General features: G+C 47.0%; 1 protein-coding gene across 1 annotated transcript in view; it reads right to left on the reverse strand.

Annotated features, from left to right (window-relative positions):
• The window catches only part of Cfap57 (cilia and flagella associated protein 57), an 81,493-nt gene that overhangs the window by 23,174 nt on the left and 32,563 nt on the right, over positions 1–25,756 (reverse strand). Inside the window, exons 10-18 of the mRNA XM_036180110.1 lie at positions 19,838–20,050; positions 16,860–17,033; positions 13,407–13,568; positions 8,596–8,751; positions 7,203–7,296; positions 6,436–6,626; positions 5,574–5,747; positions 3,761–3,919; positions 1,377–1,520 (exon numbers count right to left, since the gene is read on the reverse strand). Coding sequence (XP_036036003.1) covers positions 1,377–1,520; positions 3,761–3,919; positions 5,574–5,747; positions 6,436–6,626; positions 7,203–7,296; positions 8,596–8,751; positions 13,407–13,568; positions 16,860–17,033; positions 19,838–20,050 — 1,467 coding nt within the window. The remainder of the gene's footprint in view (positions 1–1,376; positions 1,521–3,760; positions 3,920–5,573; positions 5,748–6,435; positions 6,627–7,202; positions 7,297–8,595; positions 8,752–13,406; positions 13,569–16,859; positions 17,034–19,837; positions 20,051–25,756) is intronic.

Consider the following 25,756-nt stretch of genomic DNA (forward strand, 5'->3'; position numbering starts at 1 on the left):
CCACCATGGCCTATAGACACCAAGACAGGTAAAGATGCCGACAGCTGCCATACTCCTCCAGCACAAACATCCAGAGAAAGTGGAAGGAGAGTGGGACCCTTCTTTGTCGGGGAAGGCATCTTTGAAGAGGTGACAGCCACACTGAGACAGGGAAGATGAAAAGCTGGTCATATGATGATCCAGGGGACAGTCTTCCAGGCAGAGGGGACCCTACCACCGAGGATCCTAAAATAGGAGAGCTTGGCTTTTAGGAGCTGGTACTGGAGCAGGGGAGGGAAGCATGCGATGTGGCTAGAGAGAGGCGTGGAGCCTTTGGACTGTATTCCAGTGAGATGGGACACCATTGAGGACTTCACTCTATGTGGAGGCCAGGCTGTAGCCCAAGCTATGTCCAGATAAGAAATGGTAGAGGGGGCTGGTGAGACGCCTCAGCAGGCAAAGGCGCATGCTACGCCTGAGGACTTGGGTTCCAGCTTTGAAACCCACATGGTGGATGGAGAAAACCTACTCTGGCAAGTGGTCTTCTGCCTGCTACATGAGGTGCTGTGGCAAGGGCACCCCACCACTTAAGTAAAATGAAAACAAAATTGCATTTCTTTTTTTCTTCTTCCTTTTTAAAGTGACGGTGGAGGCTGGGACCAGGGTAATCGCTGCAGGGAGGAAGTATTGGCTTTGAAGTCTTACTAGATGCGTGTTGGTGATGCTTTTGGACATGAGAGTTGAGAGAAAGAATCAGGAAAGACTTTTACATTTCCATTTGGCTGAGAAACAAACTGGATAGAAGGGGAGAAAGAAAAAATCCAGAGTAATTTTGGCGGAAGATATCAACAATTCAAGTTTAGGTCATGATGGCCTCCAAATCCTAGCTGGTTTGTACACAGCAGGAGTCTGGTGGGTAAAGAGAATGTCATGAGAAAATGTGCAGGAGCCCAGGGCTATAAAAAGCACACATCTGGGCCACTGGACTCTAGAAATCCGTGTCCAGCCAGCCTGACTTCCAATGGCTCTCCTCTCCACCGTTACACTGTTTGTTCCCCGGAATAGATTTAAGAGCCTCTGCCAGAAGTCTAAACAGCAGACCCTGGCCCAGGGCTCCAGCGATAATATCCCAGGTTTGAGAAGCAGTGCAAGGCACTTGGGAGCAAGAGTAGCTTTTGGCTGAGTACACACCTCCCCCTAGTGGCCGAATGTTCTGCATCTCCCACACAGCCCAACTAACACAAGCTACATTCCCATCCAGCTTGCTCTGGGAAGCTGGAAGTCACGTGTGCCGTGGCTGTGAGAAGTGTCTTCTCTCATTTTCCCCCAGCCAGGGAGCAACAGGGTCAGAGGGGACAGAGGTCTGAAGGGCAGGGTGTGTGAGTGCCAGCCCTCACCTCCTGGATCTGCTCCTTCATCACTTTGATCTCATTCTCCCGGGGTTCTATCTGCTTCTTCAGCTCCTTTATTTTGTAGTCGAGGACAAACTTGAACTTCTCCAGCTCTTGGTTCTTCTTCTTCAGATCATAAATTCGCTTCTCCTGGAAGTGAGATGAGAGAGGAGAAGTGAGTAACGGCACAAGACGCTGTCACATGGAACCCCTCCAGGGTAGAAAACACAGAGCCTGTGACACCACACACTTCTGGCCCGGGGTACGAAGGTCGGTACGGGCTGCAGCACGACTCCACAGGAACTCACTCACTCGTGTAGGTTGTGGAGGATGGTGTCTAAGTTCTTCTGCCTTATGGCCTTGGTGCGACTCTGTCAGCAAGTAGAATTAGTCTCCTCTCTCTTGTATCTCATAGGATTTATGACTTGCTGGTAGCCCAAAGAATGCAATGGAAGGAATGTAGTGTGGCTGCCAAAGCTAGGTCAAACAGACAGACAGCTCCCCGCCTGGCTCCCCTGGGACACTTGCCGTGGTGGAGGCTAGCTGCTATGTGAGAGGTTTATGCACCCTGAGCCCTCTGGATAGAGAGAGCACATTCAGGGCTCTGTGGCTGAAAGACTCAGATGAGCCCAGAGCCCCTCACCATCCCTGCCACAGGGGATGGAGCAGGGCGTGTGTATTCATCTTCCAGCCTCTAGCTGTTGGAGGCACCCCCACTTTTCCCAGCTGAGTTTCCGGACATCGGGGCCAGAGACCAGCCATCCTGTTGAACCTTGTCCGATTCCTGCCCCCGAGAGGACAGCATCACAGCTGTTTGGACCACTGGGTTTTCAAGTTGTCACTGGAGCGTGGGTCTATCAAGCCAACCTGGACTGGATGACATTTTCCTGTTACAGCTCTGAGAATGGTCCATTCCCCATCCTTAAGGCAAACAACACCCCAAAACAACAACAACAAAAACACTGGCGGGGCAGATAAACAACCCCAAAATGTGATGTGTGGCGGAAGGGAGGGGCACACTGGCAGGCATCGTGGAGTTTGTACTGCAGCAGCGGAGAGCAGCCACCTCATGTGATGAGCTGGTTCCAGGGAAGTTAGACAGGAGACTGGAGGAGGAGGGGAGAAAGGCAAGGCTTTTGCCTGCTGGCTTCCAGAGTTCAGAAGTCATCCCGGAGGCTAGGAACTGCCAAGCTCAGCCTAGGAGCCAAACTTGACCTGCTGCCTGTTTTGGCCATTTCAATTGGAACATGGCCTAGTACACTGGTGTCTATTTTGTATCTGGGTGGTCTCACATATGGTACCCAGAGCTGATTAGTTGAGACAGAGACCATATGGCCTGGAAAGCCTGAAGTATCTACCATCTAATGCTCTGTAGACCTCTGCTGTGGGCTAGGGGAAGCTACTGAAGGCTTTTCAGTGGGAGAATGTCCTAACTACACTTGCGCCCTGTCAGTTGAGCTGCTGTGGCCCTGGGGTGGGAACTGGGGAGGCTGCTGGACTAAGGGGTCAAGAGCACTCGGTTTCTTTCTTAAGTTCCCCGCTTGAGAATCTGAAGAGGGCTCTGTCCCTTCTCTAGAGCTGACACCTTATACAAGACTTCCTGTGCAGAAATGGTGTGCAGACACTATCTCACCCAATCTTTACAAGTTCCCATGCCCCAGGAGAGAACAAGAAGGCTTTAAGAAGTTGCCCAAGGCACAGTACCTGGTCAACAGAGGGGCCTGTGCGGAACCTACTTATCTACCACTGAAACCCAAGTGTGGTCACAGGAGAATTCTGCCTGGTGAGGCAAAAGATGCAGAGTGGATAGAGAGGTGGGCAGAGGATCTGGGTTTGCTCAGGAGGATAGCAAATCCTGGATGTTGGGGTGGTGTGCCCACAGGAAATATATGTGCCTGTTAGCTAAATATTCTGCACAAAAGGCATTCCCATCTTCCTGGGTTACCCAATAGTTATAGGACCAACCCTATGGGGGTCCCCTTCTGACCAGCAATAGCAATACACTATGGGCAGTGTGGCAGGTGAATTAACCTCGGCCCATAAAGTGGGCCATCCTAGGATGCCAGGATCAGTAGAGGGCAGGGATCTGGAAGCCAGGTGGCTCAGGTTCTTACCTGAGGTCTGTCCCCTACAAACCGTGAGACCTTGGGCAATAAACTTTGCCTCTTGACACTTGGCTTTACAAGACACAACCCTGGGTTGCTCATGCCATGAGGTTGTTGGTAGAATTGAGTGTGATGTGTTGGCACAGATTAGCTCCACGCCAAACACACTTCATAGACCGTTCTTTCTCTACCAAATCAAGTAAATGATCTCTAAGAAGCCAGGGCCCTTCCAGCTGTCTAGGTCTCTCTGGGCAGTGTCTGGGGAGGGCGGAGTGTAGCCCTTACCTTGTCTTGAATGGTCTCATCCCTCTCCTGGATCTCTCTCTTGAGGCCCTGGATGTCCTTTTCCAGGGACTTGATGACGCCCTGCAGTTTTGTCTGCTCTGCCTTCAGGATCTCGATGTCATTGGTGCGCTCTTCGATTTCCTTTTGCAGGCTGCTGAACTGAAGATGTAGACAGCAACAATGGAGATCCTGGGGTCTTTGAGTTGATCCCCACCCCCATCTCAACTGTGGATGGGGCCGGCCCTCCTCCAAGGAGCCAAGAGCCCTCATCACTCAGCATCCATGCGCTGTGGTCAGTGGATTTTGTTATTGCTGTTATTTTACTTTCTTTGGGCTAGGGGAGGCAGCCTTTTTGTAAGTGGAGAAATAGTTTTTGTCCATACTTGAAAATTTCATCCCTGCACACAACGTACTGTGGTCATATTGGCCCTCACTGCTCTCTCTTCCTTCCCTCCTAAGCTCTGCTACACACTTTCCCTTCTCACAACTTCACATTCAACTTTCCCTTCTTCCTTCCTTCCTTCCTTCCTTCCTTCCTTCCTTCCTTCCTTCCTTCCTTCCTTTCCTTTCCTTTCCTTTCCTTTCCTTTCCTTTTTAAACTGAGACAGGGTTTCTCTGTGTAGCCTTGGCTGTCCTGGAACTCTTCTTTATAGACGGGGCTAGCCTCGAACTCAGTGGTCTACCTGAGTGGACCTCCACCTCCCTAGTGAGGCATGTACCACCACTGCCTAGGCTGTTTCCCTCTGACTTTAAGGAGAGAAGCTCTTTTTATGTACCCAGACTGGCTGTGAACTTGCAACCCTCCTGCCTTAGCTCCCAAGTACTGGGATTACGGGCATGGGCTATTATGCCGAACTTGTTTTGTTTGCTTCAGAGAGGGAGTTTTTGGAGAATCTGGGACAGTTCAGTATTTTTCGAGGTCAAATGAATAATGGGAGTATCCAGCACAAGGATGCCCAAGTCTAGTCCCTGTAGGAGAGAGCAATCCAAAATGCTTTAGAGAGAAGCTTTCTGGATGGACTCAGATTCTTCCAGATCACACTGACCTCGAGAAATGATCAACATCACAGAGATGAGCTGCTATAGTCATGTCCGAGAAGGCAGAGCCTGATTATCCTGGGAGTCACTAACATTGCGATGTCTAATGGGAAGCTTTGATTCCCAATGGCCTTGCTCTGAACTTAGATTCTCTATGGCTAACGATCTCAGAAGAAATGAAGCAATTCCACAAGGATCTGTGAATCCCATCCTCCCTCTCTGAGCCATCAGAGAAGTAAGTAGCTGCCTCACCTTGCAAACAAAGCGTCTTACACCCCCCCCACCTCCACCCCTGCCTTACACCTCCTTATACTCCCCCTTCTAAGGAGGAGTCTGAGCAGGAGCTGCTTGAGTCAAGGCATCTCCAGGCTGAATTGCTGCTCGACTCATCCTCAGATCTTATTTCCTCTTCCAGAAGATCCTACTTGCCCGGAAAGGAAAAGTCAGAGCATCCTGTGCATAGGGAGCCCGTGAAAGGAAAGGAAGGAGTCAGGTACGGTGGTACTTTCCTGAAATCCTAGCACCTGGGAGGAAGAGGCAGGAGGACCCTGTGTTTGAGTACTGGGTTCCACAGTGACATCTAAGCCAGTCGGGAACACACAGTAAGATCCATGCCAATTGCTCCCCTAACGAGGAGGGGAAGCCAGCTGTGGTCCTTTCTGAGGGTGGAGCCCCTTTATCCTGGAGGTGGGAGCTCTGACTGCTTACCCCTTGTTCCCAGCCTCCTCTGCGATGCTCCCAGGGCCCACCCCCAGTCACTGAAGGGCAGCCGCACCTTCTTCCTCATGATGCCAGTCTCTCCCTTGAGCCGAAGGTTGGATTCCTTCTCGTCCCGAAGCTTTCTCTCGTACTTGGTTTTGATGTCTTGGATCTCTCTGTCTTCATCTTCTTCAATCTGCTTCTTGGTTTCCTCAAATTCCCGAAGCTGCTGCCGAACATCTTCCTGTGCCTGGCTCAGAGGGAGCGGGAGAAAGAGAGTGTTGGGAGAAGGCGCTGGAGGTGCTGGCCTAAGAGAGCCTGGGATGCCAAGAGCACAGCAGTCTTTCTTGTAGAAGGGAAGATAAATCAAGTTACAGAAACGGAAACCACTTCCTTCCTGTCTCCCTTCTCTCCTGACCAGGTCAGGCCTCAGGGTCCCCACCTTCTCTACGTCTTACCAGTACCCCATACCCTGGATGCCCTGTTGTACCCTGCTTTTCACACAGCTCTCAGGCTTCACCCCCCCCCCCCCCTTTTAAGACAGGGTTTCTCTGTGTAGCCTTGGCTATCCTGGAACTCACTCTGTAGACCAGGCTGGCTTCCAACTCAGAGATCTGCCTGCCTCTGCCTCCTGAGTGCTGGGATTAAAGGCGTGTGCCACCACCACCCAGCCCAGACATTTTTAGAGATCTTGGACCACTGAACTGTATTTGTAAATTTGGCTATGTCCCACCCCCCAGATGAGAATGCCTTGAGGGTAGAAACCTTGTCTGCTGTGCCCACATGGGACTCCCAGGGCACAGTGCCTGTGGCACACAGTAGCTGTCAGGCAAATGACTTAACAAATGAGTGACTCTAATTACCTCCCCACCCCCACGCCAATCCATGCTGCCCCTTTTTCTCAGAAAGGGGGGCAGAGCTTGGCTCCCCAGGATCACCTCTTCTAGAAGGCTGGTTTTCTCCTGGAGTTTGGCCTCGTAGAACTCTGTCAGCTCCTCCAGGGCCTGGTTCTTCGTCTCATCGTTGTCTCGGAGCTGTTTTTCATACTCCTCCTGCATCCTCTGGGACTTGAGCTGCAGCTCCTGATACTTCTCGTATTCTAGGAGCAGCTTCTGGTTGTTACAACACTCTGGAGAGAGACAGGCGGGTCTGCATGCTGTGCGTGCGGGCAGGCTGCACCAGCCCTGGGGGCACGTATGACCCCCAAGTGCCTTCCTGCTCCTCCCTTGCCACCTGGAGCTCACCTCCACCAGATCCAAGGTTCAAACCTGCCTAACTCCTCTGACTGCCCTGCTCCCTGCACCCACCTCGAGACAGAAAAATCATTTCTATGAAGGACCTGGTAGGAGGCTTTTGAGGGTTTAGGGTCAGGAAAATGCCTCGAGTATGCAATACAGGTTTTATAATTCCATTATATAGACAGCCAAGCTGAGCCTTGGTAAGGCTAGGTGATATCCCAGAACACACAGCAAGCCAGTGCTGAGACTGGAACTCTGTCAGGCTCCACACCTGAGCTTCCCACTGGCATGTTTGTATTTTGAGGAATGGGCAAGTTCACAGGAGGGAAAACCGTGGTGAGTTTCAATAAAGGAGTGTATTCATAGACCGAGCCACGTTCCCTGAGCTACGTGTCTGGGGGCATCTTTCTGATGGTCAGTCCTAAGCTGCCTGTGCCTCGGCCATGTGGCTCCCCCTTGTGGCTCACCCAGGTCTTGCAGCTCCCGGCTCTGTTTGTCCAGGAGCTCTTCTATGTGCTCTCGGTGATGGATGTCCTGTTTTTCTTTCTCTGTTTTTAAAACCTGAAACAAAGAGTCACCTTTCCTCATTTCTACACATTTGTCAAAGGCACCAATAGGACAAGAGCTACTTTTACTGGTAACATCTTCATTCAAAAATTTTTCTCAAGCCCTTGCTTTGCACCAGACTTTGTTCTGCTGAGCCATGACCACGCAGGCATCTTTTATCCACATCCTATTTGGCTCTATGCTTTTCTCTTTATGCACATGTGGTAAAATGGATTTGCCAGTGAAGGCTTTTGGTTTGGGTATGGATCAAGTAGATTTTAAGGAGAAAAATTCCAATCATCTACTGCTGATAGCTTGGTGTGGTGGTGCACGCCTTTAATCCCAGAATTTAGGCAGAAGCAGGCAGATCTCTGTGAGTTCGAAGCCAGCCTGGACTATGCAGTCTCAGGCCAGCCAGAGCTACAGAGTGTCAAAAAGCAAACCAAACAAACCCACCCACCCACCGACCAACCAACCAACCAACCAACCAAACAAACAAACAACCAACCAAACAAACAAACAGAAAGCCCCCAACAGCTCCAGTTGGCACATTGCTGTCGGTTCAGGATGCTCATGTGTAAGTATTGACCTCAGCAGCTAGCTCCTGGCAGGCTGAGGGTGCCATCCTGGGGCCTGGCTTTGTGTTTGGCTTATGAACAGCACTGGACTAACACTCAATGCCTGGCTGAATGGATTATAAATAAACGGATGAATAAATTGAACAGTCAAGGGCTTTTCAACCAAACAGACCCATGAAGATAAGTCACCAGTACAACCTACTCCTTGAGCCAAAAGAGGGGGGGGTTGTAGATGAGGGGGCCCCGCAGACTTGGCATAGCATAAAGACAGGCTTACAAATTCTGGGGCCAAGCCTAAGTACAAACTGTTAAGGCAGATTTTTATTTTTGACAATCTAGAAATCAACACACCTGCTGATCCCTTCTCTTGCACTCTCCTTACATCGTTTTTTAAAAATGAGTTTCCCCTGGTCACAAAAATAACAAATTCTCACCGTAGAGAATCTGGGAATCCCAAAAGTGTGTTAGAAACAAACGTGAGTTATCTAGAGCAGCAGCTTGGTGGGGTGATCATACTGCTACCTCTTCCCCATGGCCCCCTTTCACCCGGTACTACCATTCGTTATGGAGAGCTCCAGCTTCTGTCTGTTGACCGCGGGTCCCTTACATCTCCCCCAGCAGCCCGGCGGTTACAGCTGAGCAGTATGGATGCCTTTAGACCATGCAGCTGGCCCCGCGCTCAGCAACATGGGCAGTGCTTATTGCTGAGGCTACGGGTTCTGGCTCTCCGGCACACCTGGTTCTTGGTCTTTAAGGACTCCATCTCCTGGATGAACTTGTCTGTCAGCTCCTTGATCTTCTCTGAGTAGTTCATGTCCTTTAGCCGAAGCTGGTACTCATTCTCCATTTTCAGTTCTTCCACACGTGTCTTCAGCTCCAACATTATCTGAGCCTTTGGGAGGAGGAAGCAGAATTAAGAGTTTTGCTCATTGTGGGGAGGGGGTGTCAGAATACTTAAACCTGTGACCTTGGCCTGGGGACCTGCTACTCTACCTTGCTTCAAATGTAGCCAGGCCCCGACAGAATGTGTCACCATTTCCCTTACAAGATATACAGATGATGCTAGGACACACAAGAGACTCTTCCTCTATCTTTATACTATGTGCTCAGTGGTCCCACTGTGTGCCAGTAGCTCTCATGTCTTTCAAATTGGCATAAATGTTACCTGTTTGGTGAGGCCTACTTGGACCCTCTACTTAATCCTGCTATCCCCCAGTCCCCATTCTCAGCACAGAATTATTGAGTCCCCCCTTTTTGAATTCTTTAACTTTTTTATTAAGACATTTTTAATTCATTTTACATACCAATCACAGATCTCTGTCTTCTCCCGCCCCTCCAGCTTTCCCCCAGCCCACCCCCTATTCCCTCCTATAAGAAGGTAAGGCCTCCCATGGGGTTGACCCCCCTTCTTAACCCCATCTTATGCTCTATTTTAAATTATTTCTTCAGATATCAGCACTTGGTAATTAATAATTTGTTTATTATTTTCTTTATTCCATTGTCTTTTTCTTTCATTAGAAATTTAAGCTCCCCACAGCTGATGTCTTTGTTGGTTTTGTTCTCCAATGTTGCCCAAGAACAGGGCTAAAACATAGTTGGTAATCAAGATACTCTCCTTCTCTGTGTGTGGTACTTCAAGTCAAACCCAGGGCCTCACGTCAAGAGTTCTACGTTGGGCTACACCCCCAAACCCAAAAGATACTTGTTGACTGTCCCTGTGAAACCCACAGCCTCCTGAGGCAGCCAAATGAACATGTAGTTACAAGCTGTGACTGAGTGCCCAATGGTGTGGCCACTGCCCCACTCAGGTCTTTCACTCAGGCCTGTGCTGGTGTCACCACTGTTATTTTAATGGGCCACGCCCCAGTTCTCCTGGGCTCCGAAGTCTAGTGGCTAGTGTTTGTTTTTTCCATTACAACTGAAGTTTCCTGGAAGTCCTGAAATATGCCAACCCCTCATTTCCCACAGAGCCAATGCTGAAGACCGGGAGAGGACACAGATGATTTCTTCTTGCTCACCTTGACTACATTCCCCTCACCTTGACTTTGCTGCTCTGTTTCCCTTATTTCCACGACAGCCAAGAACATGTTACATTTGTTCCTGTACTCCTAACTGGCACCTGGCATGGACCTGGCATATGGGAGGTATGGAGGAGGGAGGCCCACTCTGGGGCCTCATGTGGTTTGGTACCAATGGGAGGTAGAGGGAGGAGTCTGAGCTTAGAGACCATTGGAGTGTTATAGGTCAAGAACAATGAATGGATATGGCACTAGAGGGACCCCAAAGAGCGTCATCTAGCCTCCTTAATTGGCTTTGGTGTTATGAGGACTTTTTGATGACGGTACGTGGCACAGAATACATTAGAGGTGAGGTGGCTAGCTGGAATGTGACTGCAGAGTTCTGGTGAGAGGTGGTAGGTGAGCTGAGGTGGGTGAGGGAAGCATGGAGGAATTGAAAGACTATAGAAAGAGATTCTAGAAAATGTGGTGCCTGATTGGCTCTGTGGTGATGAGAGAGGGTCATGTTAGAAGATTCCTCAGGCTGTACCAAAGCGTCGGGTTAAAGCGTCGGGTTGGGCCTATCTGGCTTCATGATCCTCTCTCCAGAGCCTAGCAACACTACTGTCAACACTGGTAAATGTTCAGCAGGTGAACAGGTGGCCCCAAGGCCTGTGTTGAACTAGTGAGACATTGTTGCAAATGGTCCAGGTTTTGATGTGGGATGTTCCAGGTGCTAATGTTCACTGGCCTTCCATATTCTGTTTCTGCGATGCTGCGGAGTATCTTTCCAGGGTGGGAATCTTGTCATGATACTTCCTGATGTAAAGTCTACCCGTGGTCCTTCCCAGCAGTTCCCAGTCTAAGACATGCAAAAGGCCTTTGGTCTCTCCAACTCTCCAGCTTTCTCAGCAACACATTCTACTCACAGCTGCTAGGCACATCTTCCCAGAGGGCTACCTCTTTACCTCTCCACACACACGGCTTGCTCCATAGGGAAAGCCTTTTGTTCTGGAAGGTGCTGTACAGGGCTTGCTTCCTCTGACACAGCCTGCACTGGGCTGGGGTCCTTCCCTTGCATTCCCACGGCAGCATTCTTTGATAATACCACTGCAGCTTGCTTCCCAGTTGGTTTCCTGTTCCCTGGCTTTCCTCTCAGGCTATAGGCCGAGGGACCCCCTGTGCCTTTTATCTCTGTAGTTTCAGCGATGGTGGCCTTTCAGGCACACAGCACTTGATTCTGTTTCCAGCACATGGATATCCATGTGCATCTCAATGACAGAGTGAGTGAGGAAATCCCTGGTTGAGAGACAGTTACTTGGAATGTCACTGAACAGAACGACAGGGAGCTGGAACCAGGGAGAATGAGGAATATGAGGAATATCACTTCAGGGACATAGAGAGACGAGGTAGGAGGGAGCCGGGAAGAGGTTTACAGAGATTCATCTTGATGGCTCAGGAAGTGGGACACACACACACACACACACACACACACACACACACACACACACACACGATGTTTCCACTGTGGTCAGGGGTCAGGGTCAGGGTCAGGGTCAGCCCAGACACTATCAGACTTGGGAGATTGTCCCTGTACCTCCTGTCTGCCTTCTCTGCTCTCTGGGAAGAATGGGAAGAAAAGAAAACAGAGCAGATATGTTTGCCACAGGGAGGCTAGGCTCTCCCTCCCTCCTTCCTTCTCCTTTGCTTTTCATAGAGAAGGTTCCAGGGTGTTCTGGAAGGGCTGTCCAAGAAACACCAGGGCCCTCCATCCTGCTGGGCCTCTGCAGCACTGTCTGGCAGCCTGTTGTCTCTCCTCCCCTGACTGTGAGGCCCCCTGATCACAGCATCCTTGTGTGACTTTTCCAAACACTCATGCTGGGCTGGAGAGATGGCTCAGCCATTAAAGGCTAGGCTCACAACCAAACACTCATGCCCAGAGCCTCGCCAACCACAGGGAGCGCACTCAGCTACTCAGATTTTTTTTTTTTTCCTGAGCAGTAATGACTGTATAGCTCTGGGATTCTCTGAGAGCCAGACATTAAGCTTCATTCATGAGCTGTGCCCAGGGCTATGCACTCAGATTTCAGCAAAACATTTGCTGTGTTGAACTTACCGTACCAATAGGAGGGAGGTTCCCTTGGTATAGTGACTGAGAGCCATCTTCAGATTCAATCTGGAATTAAATTCTGGTCCTACTACTTACTAGTACAGTGAGTTTGGATCCGGCACTAAACCTCTTTGGATGAGGTTGATCCATAACCCTTGAGTCATGGGGGAGAAGAGTGTCTTTTTCACAGAGGTATTCGGAGGTTTCTATGAGAGGTATGTCACCAGCATGGCACATGCTCCAAGGCAAATGCTCCTTCCTTCTGTCTATCCTCCCTTCCTTCCTTCCTCCTTCCCTTTCTTCCTCTCTCCCTCCCTCCTTTCCTTCCTTCCTCAAGCTCACAATCCTCCTGTCTCAGCCACCTTTGTGATTGGATTACAGATGTGAGCTACTGCGCCCATTTGTGTGCACACACTTATGAATGTGGGTGTTCATGCATGCTCATGGTGTGTGTGTGTGTGTGTGTGTGTGTGTGTGTGTGTAGTCCAGAGGCTGACACTGGGTATCTTCATCAGTTCCTCTTGAGTTTGTGTTCTGAGACAAGGTCTCTCGTTGAACCTGGGGCTCATCAGTTCAGTCAGGTTGTCTTGCCAATGAGCTTTGCGTCCTCTGGTCTCTTCCACCCCTAGCTCTGGGGTTATATACACAGGCCTCTGTGCCCAGCTCTGTGCTGGGGATCCAACCTCAGGTCTTTAGCTTGCTGACTGAGCCATCTTCTCCCAGGTCACGTGTTTTAATATGAAGGTTCAGTGCACTGGAAATCATCACAGTTCACAGCTACTGTAGCACAATTTCTAATTGGTCTTAATAATAAAAACCCCAGAGTCAGATATCAGGGTGAAAGCTGACAGATTAGAGAAGCAGAGCAGCAACCACTAGAAAGACTTCTTGCCTCTAGGAATCCTCAGACTGAAAGGGGTGGAGCTCCTGTCTCCACCCCACCTTATCATTTCCTTTTCCTCCTTCTAAGTGCTGGGATTAAAGGTGTATGCCTACCACTGTCCGGTCACTAGTGGCTAGCTCTGCCCTCTGATCTTCCCGGCAAGCTTTATTTGTTTGAGCACAAACAAAATATCACCACAGGCTCCAACTTGGACATGTGGTAGTTTAATTTTATGAATGTGTATTGGTTATCTTTAAAGCCCCTTGCTATAGTTTTGTTCTTACACGGTAGCCAGAAGAAAGCAGGGTCACCGGACTTGAACACAGTATAAGTCAGGGTGATCACGGTGGCGTAGAAAGACAGACAGTGTGAGGGCAGTTGCAAACAGGTTTGCTTGCCAGCATGGATGGAGCTGTGAAGAGAGCTGTGACTGTCTGCACCAGACATGGGTGGAGCTGGTCCTTCAGAGGACATTAGATGCTGGCCTGAGCCCTCTGAATGTAGTCTGCTAAGGAATTCTTTGTCCCCCCACACCCCCAATTAAACCTGGTTCTTACCTTCTCTTCCATGTCTGTTTTAGTCACGAGCACCTCTTCAGCAAAGCCCACCTCCCTCTCTCTTTTGATTCCCCGGCCTTCCTTATCAAAGACCCTCCAGGTGAACAGGCAGCCATCCTCAGCAACAGTCAGTAGGAACTGGTCATCAAAGGTGAGCAGCATCTGTGGAGGAAAAGAGCATGGAGAAGTTTTCTGCAGTCGTGGATGTCCGGGATGGAGCTGGCTACTGCACAGGCTTTGGTCCACGCAGCTCTGCACACTTCCCTGGGCATGCATGCTCTTTACCAGGATAATTAGACAGAAGCACCTTGGTGCATGAACAGATTTCTTCATTGATGAGGGAATATGAAGGAGTCAGTGTCTGGGGAGAGAAAATCCCTAGCTCACTCAAAAGCAAACAATCAAAATGTGAAGCTCTTATGTATGTCGTCAGGGATGGTTTCTTGGTGCCACTACATGTAGAGGGGGAGATTTAGCCTGTGCTCTTCTTCATCATGCCTCTGGATGTCACACGTGTCTCATTATCATTTTCAGTCTCTGTCTGCTTCAGTATGGTTCTCACTGTGCTAATGGAGCAGAGGTAACCATGGGCAACCATGGATCTATCATTGTGACTATAGGTTGCTTTTGTCTCGTCCTACCTGTAATTTGTCCTTTATCTGAGGTAGTCCCTAATTGAGTTTAGGAACAGAGCGATTGTTCTCCTACCTCAGTAAATTTGATTTTAATGATCTTATTTTCCTGGGCTTTGGGTTTCTGGTATTGTTGCTGCCTATAAGAGTCTTTAAAAGCTGAGCTGGCTTCTTGACTCCCCTGGAGAAGACTGATTTCCTTTTTCTAACTCCCAATTTTCTGCTGTGTTTGTTTACTCCATAAGACTGAGCACTAGCCTCTTTCAGGCACAACCATACAGTAAGGAAGGTCAAAGGTCTAAAGAGGGGAACTATGTCAATGTTCATCTGGACTCTATAAGAGCAACACATGCTCTTTCCCACTGAGCCATCTCTCCAGCCTCTAAAAAACATTGCTTTTGAGGAACATTCAACCATATAGAAAAATTCTTACAATAATGTTAAAGTTTTAAGAGGCAGGTTGTGAAAGAGTGGCCATATAGTATGATCTTCATTCCAGACACATGTATAATATACATGAGGGGGGTGGTGTCAGAATATGAATGATGACGTTACTGACTGAAAGGCCTGATGAAGGCCTGACTTCTAACATAAACATACATTGCTTCTACAACACAAATGATTTTTACCACAAAATTCAGTAGATCTGAAGGGAAGATGGACTACATCATCACACTTCACTTTGGACACAATGCCCAGGCTCAGTACAGACATGTGTCATTTTATAATGAAAACATCCTTCTCTAACGTGTACAGTACCTACAGGTAAGTGTGCTGGATTGGATGAGAATGGTTCCAGCTGGTGGACCTATTTGGAAAGGATGAGGAGGTGTGATTTTAGTGGCGGAGGTGTGTTACTGGGAACAGGTTTTGAGGTTTCAAAGGCTCATGCATTTCCAATCACTGTTCTTTGCCTCATGGTTATGGATCACGGCATGAGTCTCGGTTGCTCCTTCACGCTGCCATCACGGTCTCCAACCCTTTAAAACCGTATGTCACATTAAACACTTGTTTAGCAGTTGCCTTGGTCATGGGATTTTATCACAGCAATAGAAAAGTAAGACACTGAGTCAATATTGAATTCAGGACATAATAAAAAATCTTTCATGTCATCTAATTTCAGATAAAGGAGGCATACATTTTCTCAGGACCTGGTAATCACACACCCCCCCCCCCCACCTCCATGAGTGACTTTTACTTTTCTATTAGCTCTGATTTATTGGCATCCATTTTTTCATGCCAGAGAACTCTTTTTCATTCACTTTTTGTTATGGAAAAATGTATACACTATAAAATTTAGCACCCTAACCATTTTTGTTGTATAGTTTATGATGACACATGAAGCTGTGGAGTTATCACCACCATCCAACCATAATTATTGTTCTTTAAAACTAAAACTGTGGTCTGCAGCTGGGCGTTGATGGTTCACTCCTTTACTCCCAGCACTCGGGAGGCAGAGGCAGGTGGATCTCTGTGAGTTTGAGGCCAGCCTAGTCTACAGAATAACTTCCAGGATAGCCAGGGCTACACAGAGAAACCTTGCCTTGAAAACAAAATAAAACAGACAAACAAAAACCCAAACAAACCTAAGACTGCACAAATTAAACAATAATTCTAATTTTTGCTCCCACCCCAGAGGGGTATAGAATGACAACCTCCATTCTACTTTCTATCACTTTTGATATCTTCTTTTTAAAAGTATGAATCAAAGTTTTATTGATCAGTTTGGGTGAGTCCCAGATGGACATTCCACACACTCGAACCCCTTGACAGTGGGCTGTGGAAAGAACCCAAAGGCCTCAGACTTAACAAAGCTATGGGCAGCAGAACCAGTGCCCTAGGACTAAATCCAAAATGGAAAAGTCTTCACCCAGCAGTGGAGGACATCCTGCAGATGCCAGATCACTGTCTTCTCCAGCTCTAGGTTGGGGTCCAACAACCATGTGTCATAAATACCATGGTCCAGAAAAACTGAAAACTCCTCGGAGGGGCCAAAGAGTCCTGTTCCCACAGTGGGTGGAATGATGCTGTATCTGCTTATTTGGGATTAGCATGTTTTATGTAGTTCCGTTTTCTTAAAACTTCAAGCATGTTGTAGCATAATGCCGAGTTCCCTTCCCTTTCAAGACTATTACTCCATTGTATGTGCAGAACACATTTGCTTAGCCACCCATCTGCCACTGGACACAGGCTGCTTTCTTATTTTAGCACCTTTTTCTTTTCCTCCATTATGATTTGAACCATTTAGCTATTAAACATAGACATTACTTCCAAGAAAAGGGAATAGGACTATTTACAAAGCATGCCTATGTTACTGTTCCTAGGGGTAGTCTTCACATTCTCAGAGTTGGGTCTAATCTCTTGCGGGGGGTATGACTCCCTTTTGTCTGGAAGCACTGGATACTTGAGGGTCATTAGTAGGTAAAATTCACTGCAGCTGGGAAATATGATGGCAACCTACAACACCCATCCAAGGGTCTATTATTGGGTGTAATTTCATGTCAAATGATCTTTAGGTGTGACCCATTACTTCCTAGGATAAATTCCTAGTAGTTTCAACATGGGTAGTAATATCCAGCTGACAGGTGCCCAGTGAATGGGTGACAGATGAATAAATAGAGAGGGGGGGGAGAGAGAGAAAAGAAGAAGAAGAAGAAGAAGAAGAAGAAGAAGAAGAGGAGGAGGAGGAGGAGGAGGAGGAGGAGGAGGAGGAGGAGGAGGAGGAGGAGAAGGAGAAACAAGCAACACCGAGAAGTTGCCAGGGTAGGAAAGTCTATGAGGCAGAGCTTGGGCTGGGACTTGGTGGGGAGGCACCTCTCACCTTGGTAATGGGACCAGCATGAGCCTGGTACTCATTGAATTCTTTCTGCAAAGGCAGGGGGTACTTCATGGCACGGATCGTTCCCACTGAAGTGCCCACAAACATCATGCGCCCAGAATGTGAGATGGTGATGGCCGTATAGATGACGTCAAATGCTGATATCTCTCGAAGGATCTGGAACACAGGCAGGTCTGTTCAGTGGGAGGGGCTGAGCTATGTCCCCCAGTGTCTCAGTTTCATCATTGGGGTGGGAATTCTACTAACTCTTTTTCCTATTCCTTACAATATTTGGTATAGTGTTCAGCACATAAAAGGCCCAAACCAACTACTTCTTAGTTCCTTCTCATGGTCATCACTGTGGTACTGGGATTGAAACTCAGGCCTCACACATGGTAGGCAGGCTCTCCACCACTGAACTACCTCCCCAGTTCAGAGTTCCTAATTTTTATTATTATTTTATTTTTTTGAGACAGGATCTCGCTGTGTAGCCTTAGGTAGCTTGAAGCTTTTTAGGTAGACAGGGCTGGCCTCACAGAGACCCATCTGCCTCTGCCTCCCAAGTGCTGGGATTAGAGGCATATGTAACCGTGCCTATTTGGAGTTCCCAAGTCTTAATGTGGTGTGTATGTATGTGTGTGTGTGTTCACACTAGTGTGAGTACATGGAGGCCAACATGATATAAGGATCCCATTCTATCACTCTCTGTCATATTCCTTTGAGGCAGGGTCCCTTCACTGACCCTGGAGCTGGACAGATGGCCAGCAAGCTCTGATGACCCTTTTCTCTCTGTCTTGCCCAGCCCTGGAGGTAGAAGTCCACATAGGCACACCTGGGTGCTAGGACCTCAACTCAAGTCTTCACACTTGCACAAGAGTGCTCTTACCCACTGAACTGCCACTTTAGCTTTGGGCTCTTGACTAATAACCAGTTGTGGGTGTCAGAAACAGTACAAACACAACGGCCAGAAATCTTCCCATGGCGCCATGTACAAACACTGTCTTATACCCTTTCTCTGATGCAACTCATCTGGTCTTCCCAAACCCCCAAGGAAGTTACCCTTACATTTAAGTCAATAGAAGATGAGTCAAGGAGGCTGGAAGTAACTTGCCTCAACTCCTAAGTGTGGTCAGTGGCAGCCTGACTCCACTTTTAGCTCTTGACTGCAATGTTGTCCACACACCTTGTGTGAACATGATGACAATCATACATTTATCCAGGAGGCATTTATTAATGTCCAAACTATGCTCTCAGGGAACTCATTCATTCCTCCACTCACCCACTCACCTATCCACACATTTTAAATGATTATGTGTGTGTGTGGTCAGGCAGTACACCAACTACTAGGGATGTCGAGGGGAGGGGCCACAGCCTTGCCCTGGGGAAACATTATTCTGGTCCTTCTTTGTACAAGCTGCTTAAGAACTAAGATCAGGTCCCTGGGAGTACAAAGGATAGTCACTCCGTGTTAACTAAGCCGTATTCCAAACCTGTTTCTGATTCATTTGCTGCTGTGGTGGCCATGAGCCTCCTCCCACACCCAAGGTGCCAGCCCATGAAAGAAGCTGCAGAACCTAAGAAGCCAGAGATCAGCTGTCACTGGGCCAGAGAAGGGCATAAGCCACATCTGTAAAGGGTTCATATTGAGTTCTTCTTTCTGCCCATATGTCCAGGAGCCAAAGGTGGTAATATAAAAACATGCAGGTTAGAGATTTTGAAAGAGCACAGTGATGAGCCTGGGTGATGGCAGCTAACTACAGCAGTGACTTAGCTGAGCGCAGAACAAGGGCAAGAGCTCAGTTTATTGAAAATTACATTTTAAATCAATTTGTGTATATGCATGTGCAAAATGGTGTGTGTGGTGGTGGTGGTATGTATAGTGGTGATGGTAGTGGTGTGTGTGTGTGTGTGTGTGTGTGTGTGTGTGTGTGTGTAGTGGTGGTGGTGTATGTGTAGTGGTGTGTGTGGTGGTGGTGGTGTATGTGTAGTGGTGATGGTAGTGGTGTGTTAATGGGGGTGGTCATGGTGTGTGTAGTGGTGGTGGTGGTATGTGTAGTGGTGTGTGTGGTGGTGGTGGTGTATGTGTAGTGGTGTGTGTGGTGGTGGTGGTGGTATGTATAGTGGTGATGGTAGTGGTGTGTGTAATGGGGGTGGTCATGGTGTGTGTGTGTGTGTGTGTAGTGGTGGTGGTATGTGTGGTGGTGTGTGTAGTGGTGTGTGTGTGTGTAATGGGGGTGGTCATGGTGTGTGTGTGTGTGTGTGTGGTGGTGGTGGTGTATGTGTAGTGGTGTGTGTGGTGGTGGTGGTGGTATGTATAGTGGTGATGGTAGTGGTGTGTGTGTGTGTGTGTGTGTGTGTGTGTGTAGTGGTGGTGGTGTATGTGTAGTGGTGTGTGTGGTGGTGGTGGTGTATGTGTAGTGGTGATGGTAGTGGTGTGTGTAATGGGGGTGGTCATGGTGTGTGTGTGTGTGTGTGTGTGTGTGTGTGTGTGTGTGTGTATGTGTAGTGGTGGTGGTGTGTATAGTGGTGATGGTAGTGGTGTGTTAATGGGGGTGGTCATGGTGTGTGTAGTGGTGGTGGTCTGTGTAGACCAGAGGACAACCTGTGGGCACTGGCTCTCCCTTTCGAGCAGGTGGATCCCAGGGGTCCACTTCAGGCTGTCAGGCTTGGTGGCACATGTGGCATGTGCCTTTACTAAGTGAGCCGTCTTGGTGACCCCTGAGTGTTTTAGAGATGCTGTTGATTTCCATGGTGTGGGTAAATGGGAAGTTACAGAAGCAAGCGAAATAGAAAGGGCAAGGGGACTCACAGCTTGATCCAGTCAGGAGGATCAAGGGGTGAGGAACTGAGCTGACCCCACAGAAGGCATAGCAGGCACTGTCCCATGAAGGAGGGTTCTCTCTCAACTCCTTCTACCGAAGCCACGGAGCCTGTCTTCTTCAACACTGTAGAGCAGCCAGAGATGGGGAGGGTGGACTCACCAAAGAATCTGAGATCTCTTTGAGAGTCTGGTCTGATCCAACAGCGAAGAGAACTTTGCCATCAGGGGAGACAGTGATGGAGTTGTAGCTACAGGACTTGAGCACACATTCTGTCTCTCTCTTCCCTGTGGACAGGTTCCATTCATACACAGCACCGTCTGTCCCAGCAGAAATCAGTTTGCTGTCATCTAAGTTCCACACAAGTGAACGAATCTGCAAGGGATACAGACACAATTGGGTGAGAAGAGTGTACACACATGTGTGCGCACACACACACACACATGCACACGCACACTTGGAGGAGATAAACCTGGGGGCCCCACTACACTAAGGCAGAATGTCTGTGCCTGGTAGAGGTCTGTCTGTAAGGGTCTCAGCTAGTTTCCCCAGTGACCCAAGTTAACTGGTAAAAACAATCAGAACAACCACTTGGAGCTGGAGGCACAAGTCAGTTGGTGAAGTGCTCACCTTGCAAGCATGAGGACCTGAGTTTGACTCCCAGGACCTACACTGAAAAAAAAAAAAGCTAGGCATAATGGTCAATTCTTGTGACCTCAGTGACCAGGAGTCTGAGACAGATGGATCCTTGGTGCTTGCCAGCTAGCCTAACCTACTAGGTGAGTTGCAGGCTAGTCAGAGAATCCATTTCAAAACCAACCAACCAACCATACAAGCACATGAGCACCAATCAAGGTCCCCAGAAACTTGTTTGAAGGGCATGGGACAATGGAGAAACATTCATCTAAGAAAACCCCCTAGTCTCTGTAAGAGGGGCCTGTGGTGTCTGTACCACCTGAAAAAGCCACTGCTGAGTACTCCGGGCAGCAGCTGCCCAGGTGACATGCCACCTCTGGTCTTCAGTAAGGTTTCACTCCGGGGAGGAAAGATTGCTGACATTTGTTGTCCCCATGGTGCAGAGGTATGGTGATATTTTATTTGTGCTGAAATTTGTGATTTTATTTGTATGTTAATAAATAAAGTTGCTTGGGGGTCAGAGCTAATAGCAAGTTATAGCAGAAGTCTGGCAGTGGTAGCACATGCCCTTAATCCTGATCACATGACAGGCAGATCTCTGTGTGTTCAAGGACACCACCAGCATGGAGACACATGCCTTTAATCTCAATACCAACTATAGAAGACCTGGAGGTCTGTATAGACATGTTGAAGAGGTCATGTGGTTGGGTTTACAACCAATGAGAAGGCAGAACAGAAAGTCAATAAAAAGATAGATACACAGGAAGTAGGCCTCTTTCTCAGGGGAAGGATGGCAGCAGCACTGAAGGGTAAGAAAGGGTTTTAGTTGTCACGACCGCCTTGACCAGCAAGGAAGACGCAACACTGAGCTCTTCTTTCAGCAGTTTACTCAGGAACCTTGAACAATCTTCTGACCCTGGGGAAAAGCCCGCCCATGACCTAAATAGTCCCTGGGTGGCCAACCCCAGCCTGCCATGTGGGCACTGTGGATAGGTCCAGGTTCACGGAAGCAAGCCAGATCCTAGGACTAAGCCAAATATGGAGTTGTTTACTCCCAAGAGCACTCACCATCGGGAAGGTGGGGGCAGAAGCCGGGGCCATCTTATGGGTGCGGCTGTGCACAGCTCTCTACATTTAGTCTCAGCTCTTAGCTATTGCTCTGACCTCTTGGGCTTTTAACTCTGCATCTGGCTCTTTGTTTCTTATTTAATAAGACCATTACATCTACATTTGGTGCCCAACGTGGGGCAAGAATTCATTAAAAACCACTTGGCTTGGCGGCCCACCAGCTCCCCTGCTCCCCAGCTCGGGCCAGCTCGGCCTAGGACCTAGGCCTAACTGACCGTAGCTACAAGTGATTACCCACAGCTGAAGCTACTTGCAGCCAGACTGTGAAGTCAAGCGGCTTGTGCTACAAACAACTCAGGCCCTGCCGGAGCTACCAGTCCAGCTGCACTCAACTGTAGTTGCAGCAGCTCACATGGTCGGAGCTTGAGGAAGCCCAGGCTCCACTTGGCTCAAGTGAGAACTTGTGGCTGGATTTCAGTTTTTAGCCAGAACACATGGCTACGCCTTTTTTTTTTCCCTTCCTTCCTTCCTTCCTTCCTTCCTTCCTTCCTCTCTCTCTCTCTCTCTCTCTCTCTCTCTCTCTCTCTCTCTCTCTGGATTCCCACCTCAGACACTAGGTAGCCATTTTGTAATTCCCTCAGATTTCTTCTGTTCTACGCAGACTTAGTAAGTCAACTAAGATATCAGATATTTTAAAGGAAAAAACTATTTGTGCTCTTCCAGAGGTCCTGAGTTCAATTCCCAGTAACCACATGGTGGCTCACAACCATCTGTAATGAGATCTGGCACATAATAAATAAATAAATCTTAAAAAAAGAACAAAAACAAAAAAAAAAAATGGGTATTATGTGTACATTAGAAGAAAATTGGACTTTGTTTGATAAAATTTTAGGCAGTCTGAAAATGGAACAACTATATGAGAAGATTAATATTGATAGGATTATACACATTATTACTTTCCTTATCCTTATTTTACAATTTAAAAAAGATAGTCAATTTAAGTGCCAGGATAAAAGCTTTAGAAAAACCTGCTAAAATGAATTATAGAGAAATTCAGATTCAGACAGAAGAAATTAACAATGAAATTGTTTCAGTATTGGATTATAAGGTTACAGAAAGAAAGCCTGTTTTCACAAATCACCCTTAATTTATCCGGTAACCATACAGCAGTTACCTGGTCAAGTGAATGCACAAAATATCTGGACTCCCACTGAAATGTTAGATTTACAAAGGTTTAAGGAGGCAATAGTATCTTATGGCATGCATTCTCCATTTGTAAAGCAAGTGTTAAACTCCTGGTCAACTTATAATAAGATTATACCACAGGACTGGCAACAGCTGGTAAATGCTGTCCTGGAACCTGGGGCACAGCTTCAGTGGCATATGTGGTTCAAAGATGAAGCTAAAGACATAGAAAATCAATGGAGGGCTAGAGGTATACAAATCTCCCAGGATCAGCTTGTTGGAGAAGGCCAATATGCTGCAATACAAAGACAATGTTTATATGATAACTACACCCTAATTCTATGTCAAATGGCAGCCTTGAATGCATGGGACAGAATTGAGGAAGCAGGAGAGAAAACTGAGTCATTTACAAAGGTTATACAGGGCCCAAAAGAATCCTTCACAGATTTCTTACAAAGACTGACTTCAGCAGTAAAGAGAATGGTCCCGAATTCAGATGCTAGCCGAATTCTTTGGTATTTGAGAACGCAAATGCATCATGCAAGAGAATAATCAGGCCATTAAAGGCAAGATCTGCACCCTTGGAAGATTGGATTAGAAACATGTTTAATGTTGAGGCTCTTGAGCATGATGATATATGGATAGGAGAAGTAATTTCAAGAGGTTTGAGGAAAGTCAGATGTTTTGGATGTGGAATGCAAGGACATTTGAAAAGGGACTGTAAACAGGGCGTTCCTAGAAACAATGTTTCTTTAAGGAACAATGGCAACAGAATGCCCCTTCCTTCTGGAGTATGTAGAAGGTGTGGTAAGGGAAAACACTGGACCAACAAATGTAGAACAACAAGGGACAGGCAAGGTAATACTTTGCCTCAGTCTTTGGGAAACTCCCAGAGGGGCCTCAGGCAGGCCCCACAGTGAATCCAGTTCAGACCTTTCCTGCAATCATAGAGGAGACCCCTACTCAGAGCAATTAAATAACCAAATGCCTATTGGAATAAACCAGGCTGCTCGGGGTGATGAAACAGCTGAGACAGAGAGAACAGAAAATTCATGAGAAACCATAAAGAAAATTTTTTGGCAAACTTCTATAAATGAACAAAATCCAAAACTAACAATAAAAATAAATGGTGTTTTGTTGTCTGGTCTGGTTGGTAGACACAGGTGCTGATGCGACCATAACTGCACCAGAATTTTGTCATTTAACTTGGCCTCTTCAGGAGGTAAACGTTCAGCTGTTAGGAATTGGAACATTATCTCAAGTAAAACAGAGTGCAAGATGTCTCAAATGTATAGGCTCAGAAGGACATAGAGGAAAATTAAAACCATATGTGGCTAACATAGCTATGAACCTGTGGGGTCGAGACCTGTTGCAACAATGGAATACTCAGATTAACATCCCTCCAACCTCAGAAACAAATCATAAACTAGCACATGTTTCTGAGAGAAATATTAGAAGGTATTATTCTAATGAGTGGTCACCAGCCATCCAGATTGTACAAGAGGAGGGCACAACAACTGATGATCTTCCAAAGACACCAACAGCTCTACCTTTAAAATGGTTAATAGACAAGCCTGTATGGATTCATCAATGGCCTTTAACAACAGAGAAGGCTTTAGAAGAGCTGGTAGAAGAACAGTTAAATGCTCAGCATATTGAAGAATCTACTAGCCCCTGGAATTCTCCTGTATTTGTTATTAAAAAGAAATCTGGTAAATGGAGAATGGTAACAAACCTTAGAGCAATTAACAAAATAATTCAGCCAGTGGGCTCTCTACAATCTGGATTTCCTTTACCTGCTCTGTTAACTAAAGGATGGCCTCTTATAGTTATTGATTGAAACGACTGTTTCTTTTCAATACACTTACAAGAAAAAGACAGAGAAAGATTTGCCTTCACAGTGCCTACTTATAATAAATTCTCAACTGGTTAAGAGATATCAGTAGGGTCCTCCCACAGAGAATGTTGAATAGCCCAACCCTGTGCCAATATTTTGTACAACAGTGATATGAAAAAAATTTCCTAAATCTATAATTTATCATTATAAGGATGATATTTTACTAGCTGACTCAAATGCAGGTACATTAGAAAGAATGTTTGAAGAAGTAAAGAAAATTTTGCCTTGCTGGGGATTACAAATTGCTCCTGAAAAGATACAAAGAGGATATTCTATTAATTATTTAGAATATGAAATAGGGCTACAAAAAATTAGACCCAAAAAGGTGCAAATTAGGAGAGATCGCCTACAGACTCTTAATGACAGTCGAAAATTATTTGGAGACATTTCTCATCTATGAATTATTGTTGGGGCAAAAAATGATGAACTGAATAATTTGTTCAAAACCTTAGAAGGTGACAAGGACTTAAATAGTCCAAGAGAATTATCACCTGAAGCTGAGAGAGAATTGGCCTTGGTAGAAAACAAAGTACATGAAGGACACGTGGATAGTATTGATCCAAAGCTGGATTGCATTTTGGTTATTTTACCCTCTAGACATCTCCTATAGGAATATTAATGCAGAGGGAAGATACTATATTGGAATGGATATTTTTACCAAATAAACCAAATAAAAAATAAAAAACTTATATGGAAAAAAGTCTCTGACTTGATTTTGAAAGGAAAATTGAGACTTCCTCAATTAGCAGGAATAGACCCTGTTGTGGATATCACTCTTTATAAATAAAATGCTGATTGGCCAGTAGCCAGGCAGGAAATATAGGCAGGACAAGCAGAGAAGAGAATTTTGGGAGGTAGAAGGCTGGGGAGGACAGACACTGCCAGCCGCCACCATGAGAAGCAACATGTAAAGACACTGGTAAGCCACAAGCCATGTGGCAAAGTATAGACTAACAGAAATGGGTTAATTTAAGATAGAAGAAGTAGATAACAAGAAGCCTGCCACGGCCATACAGTTTGTAAGCAATATAAGTTTCTGTGTGTTTACTTGGTTGGGTCTGAGCAACTATGGGACTGGTGGGTAAGAGAGATTTGTCCTGACTAGGCCAGGCAGGAAAACTCTAATTACAAGACCCAGCAGAAATTGTCATACCTTTAACTAAGGAGGACATTGAAAAATTATGGACAGAAAGTGAACTGTGGCACAGAGCTTGTAGTAACTTTTTGGGAGAAATTAATAGCAAATATCCCAAAAGTGATAAAATTGATCTTATAAAAAGAGCTGATTGGATTTT

This window comes from Onychomys torridus, chromosome 2 (genome assembly GCF_903995425.1).
Source record: "Onychomys torridus chromosome 2, mOncTor1.1, whole genome shotgun sequence".
NCBI lineage: Eukaryota > Metazoa > Chordata > Mammalia > Rodentia > Cricetidae > Onychomys > Onychomys torridus.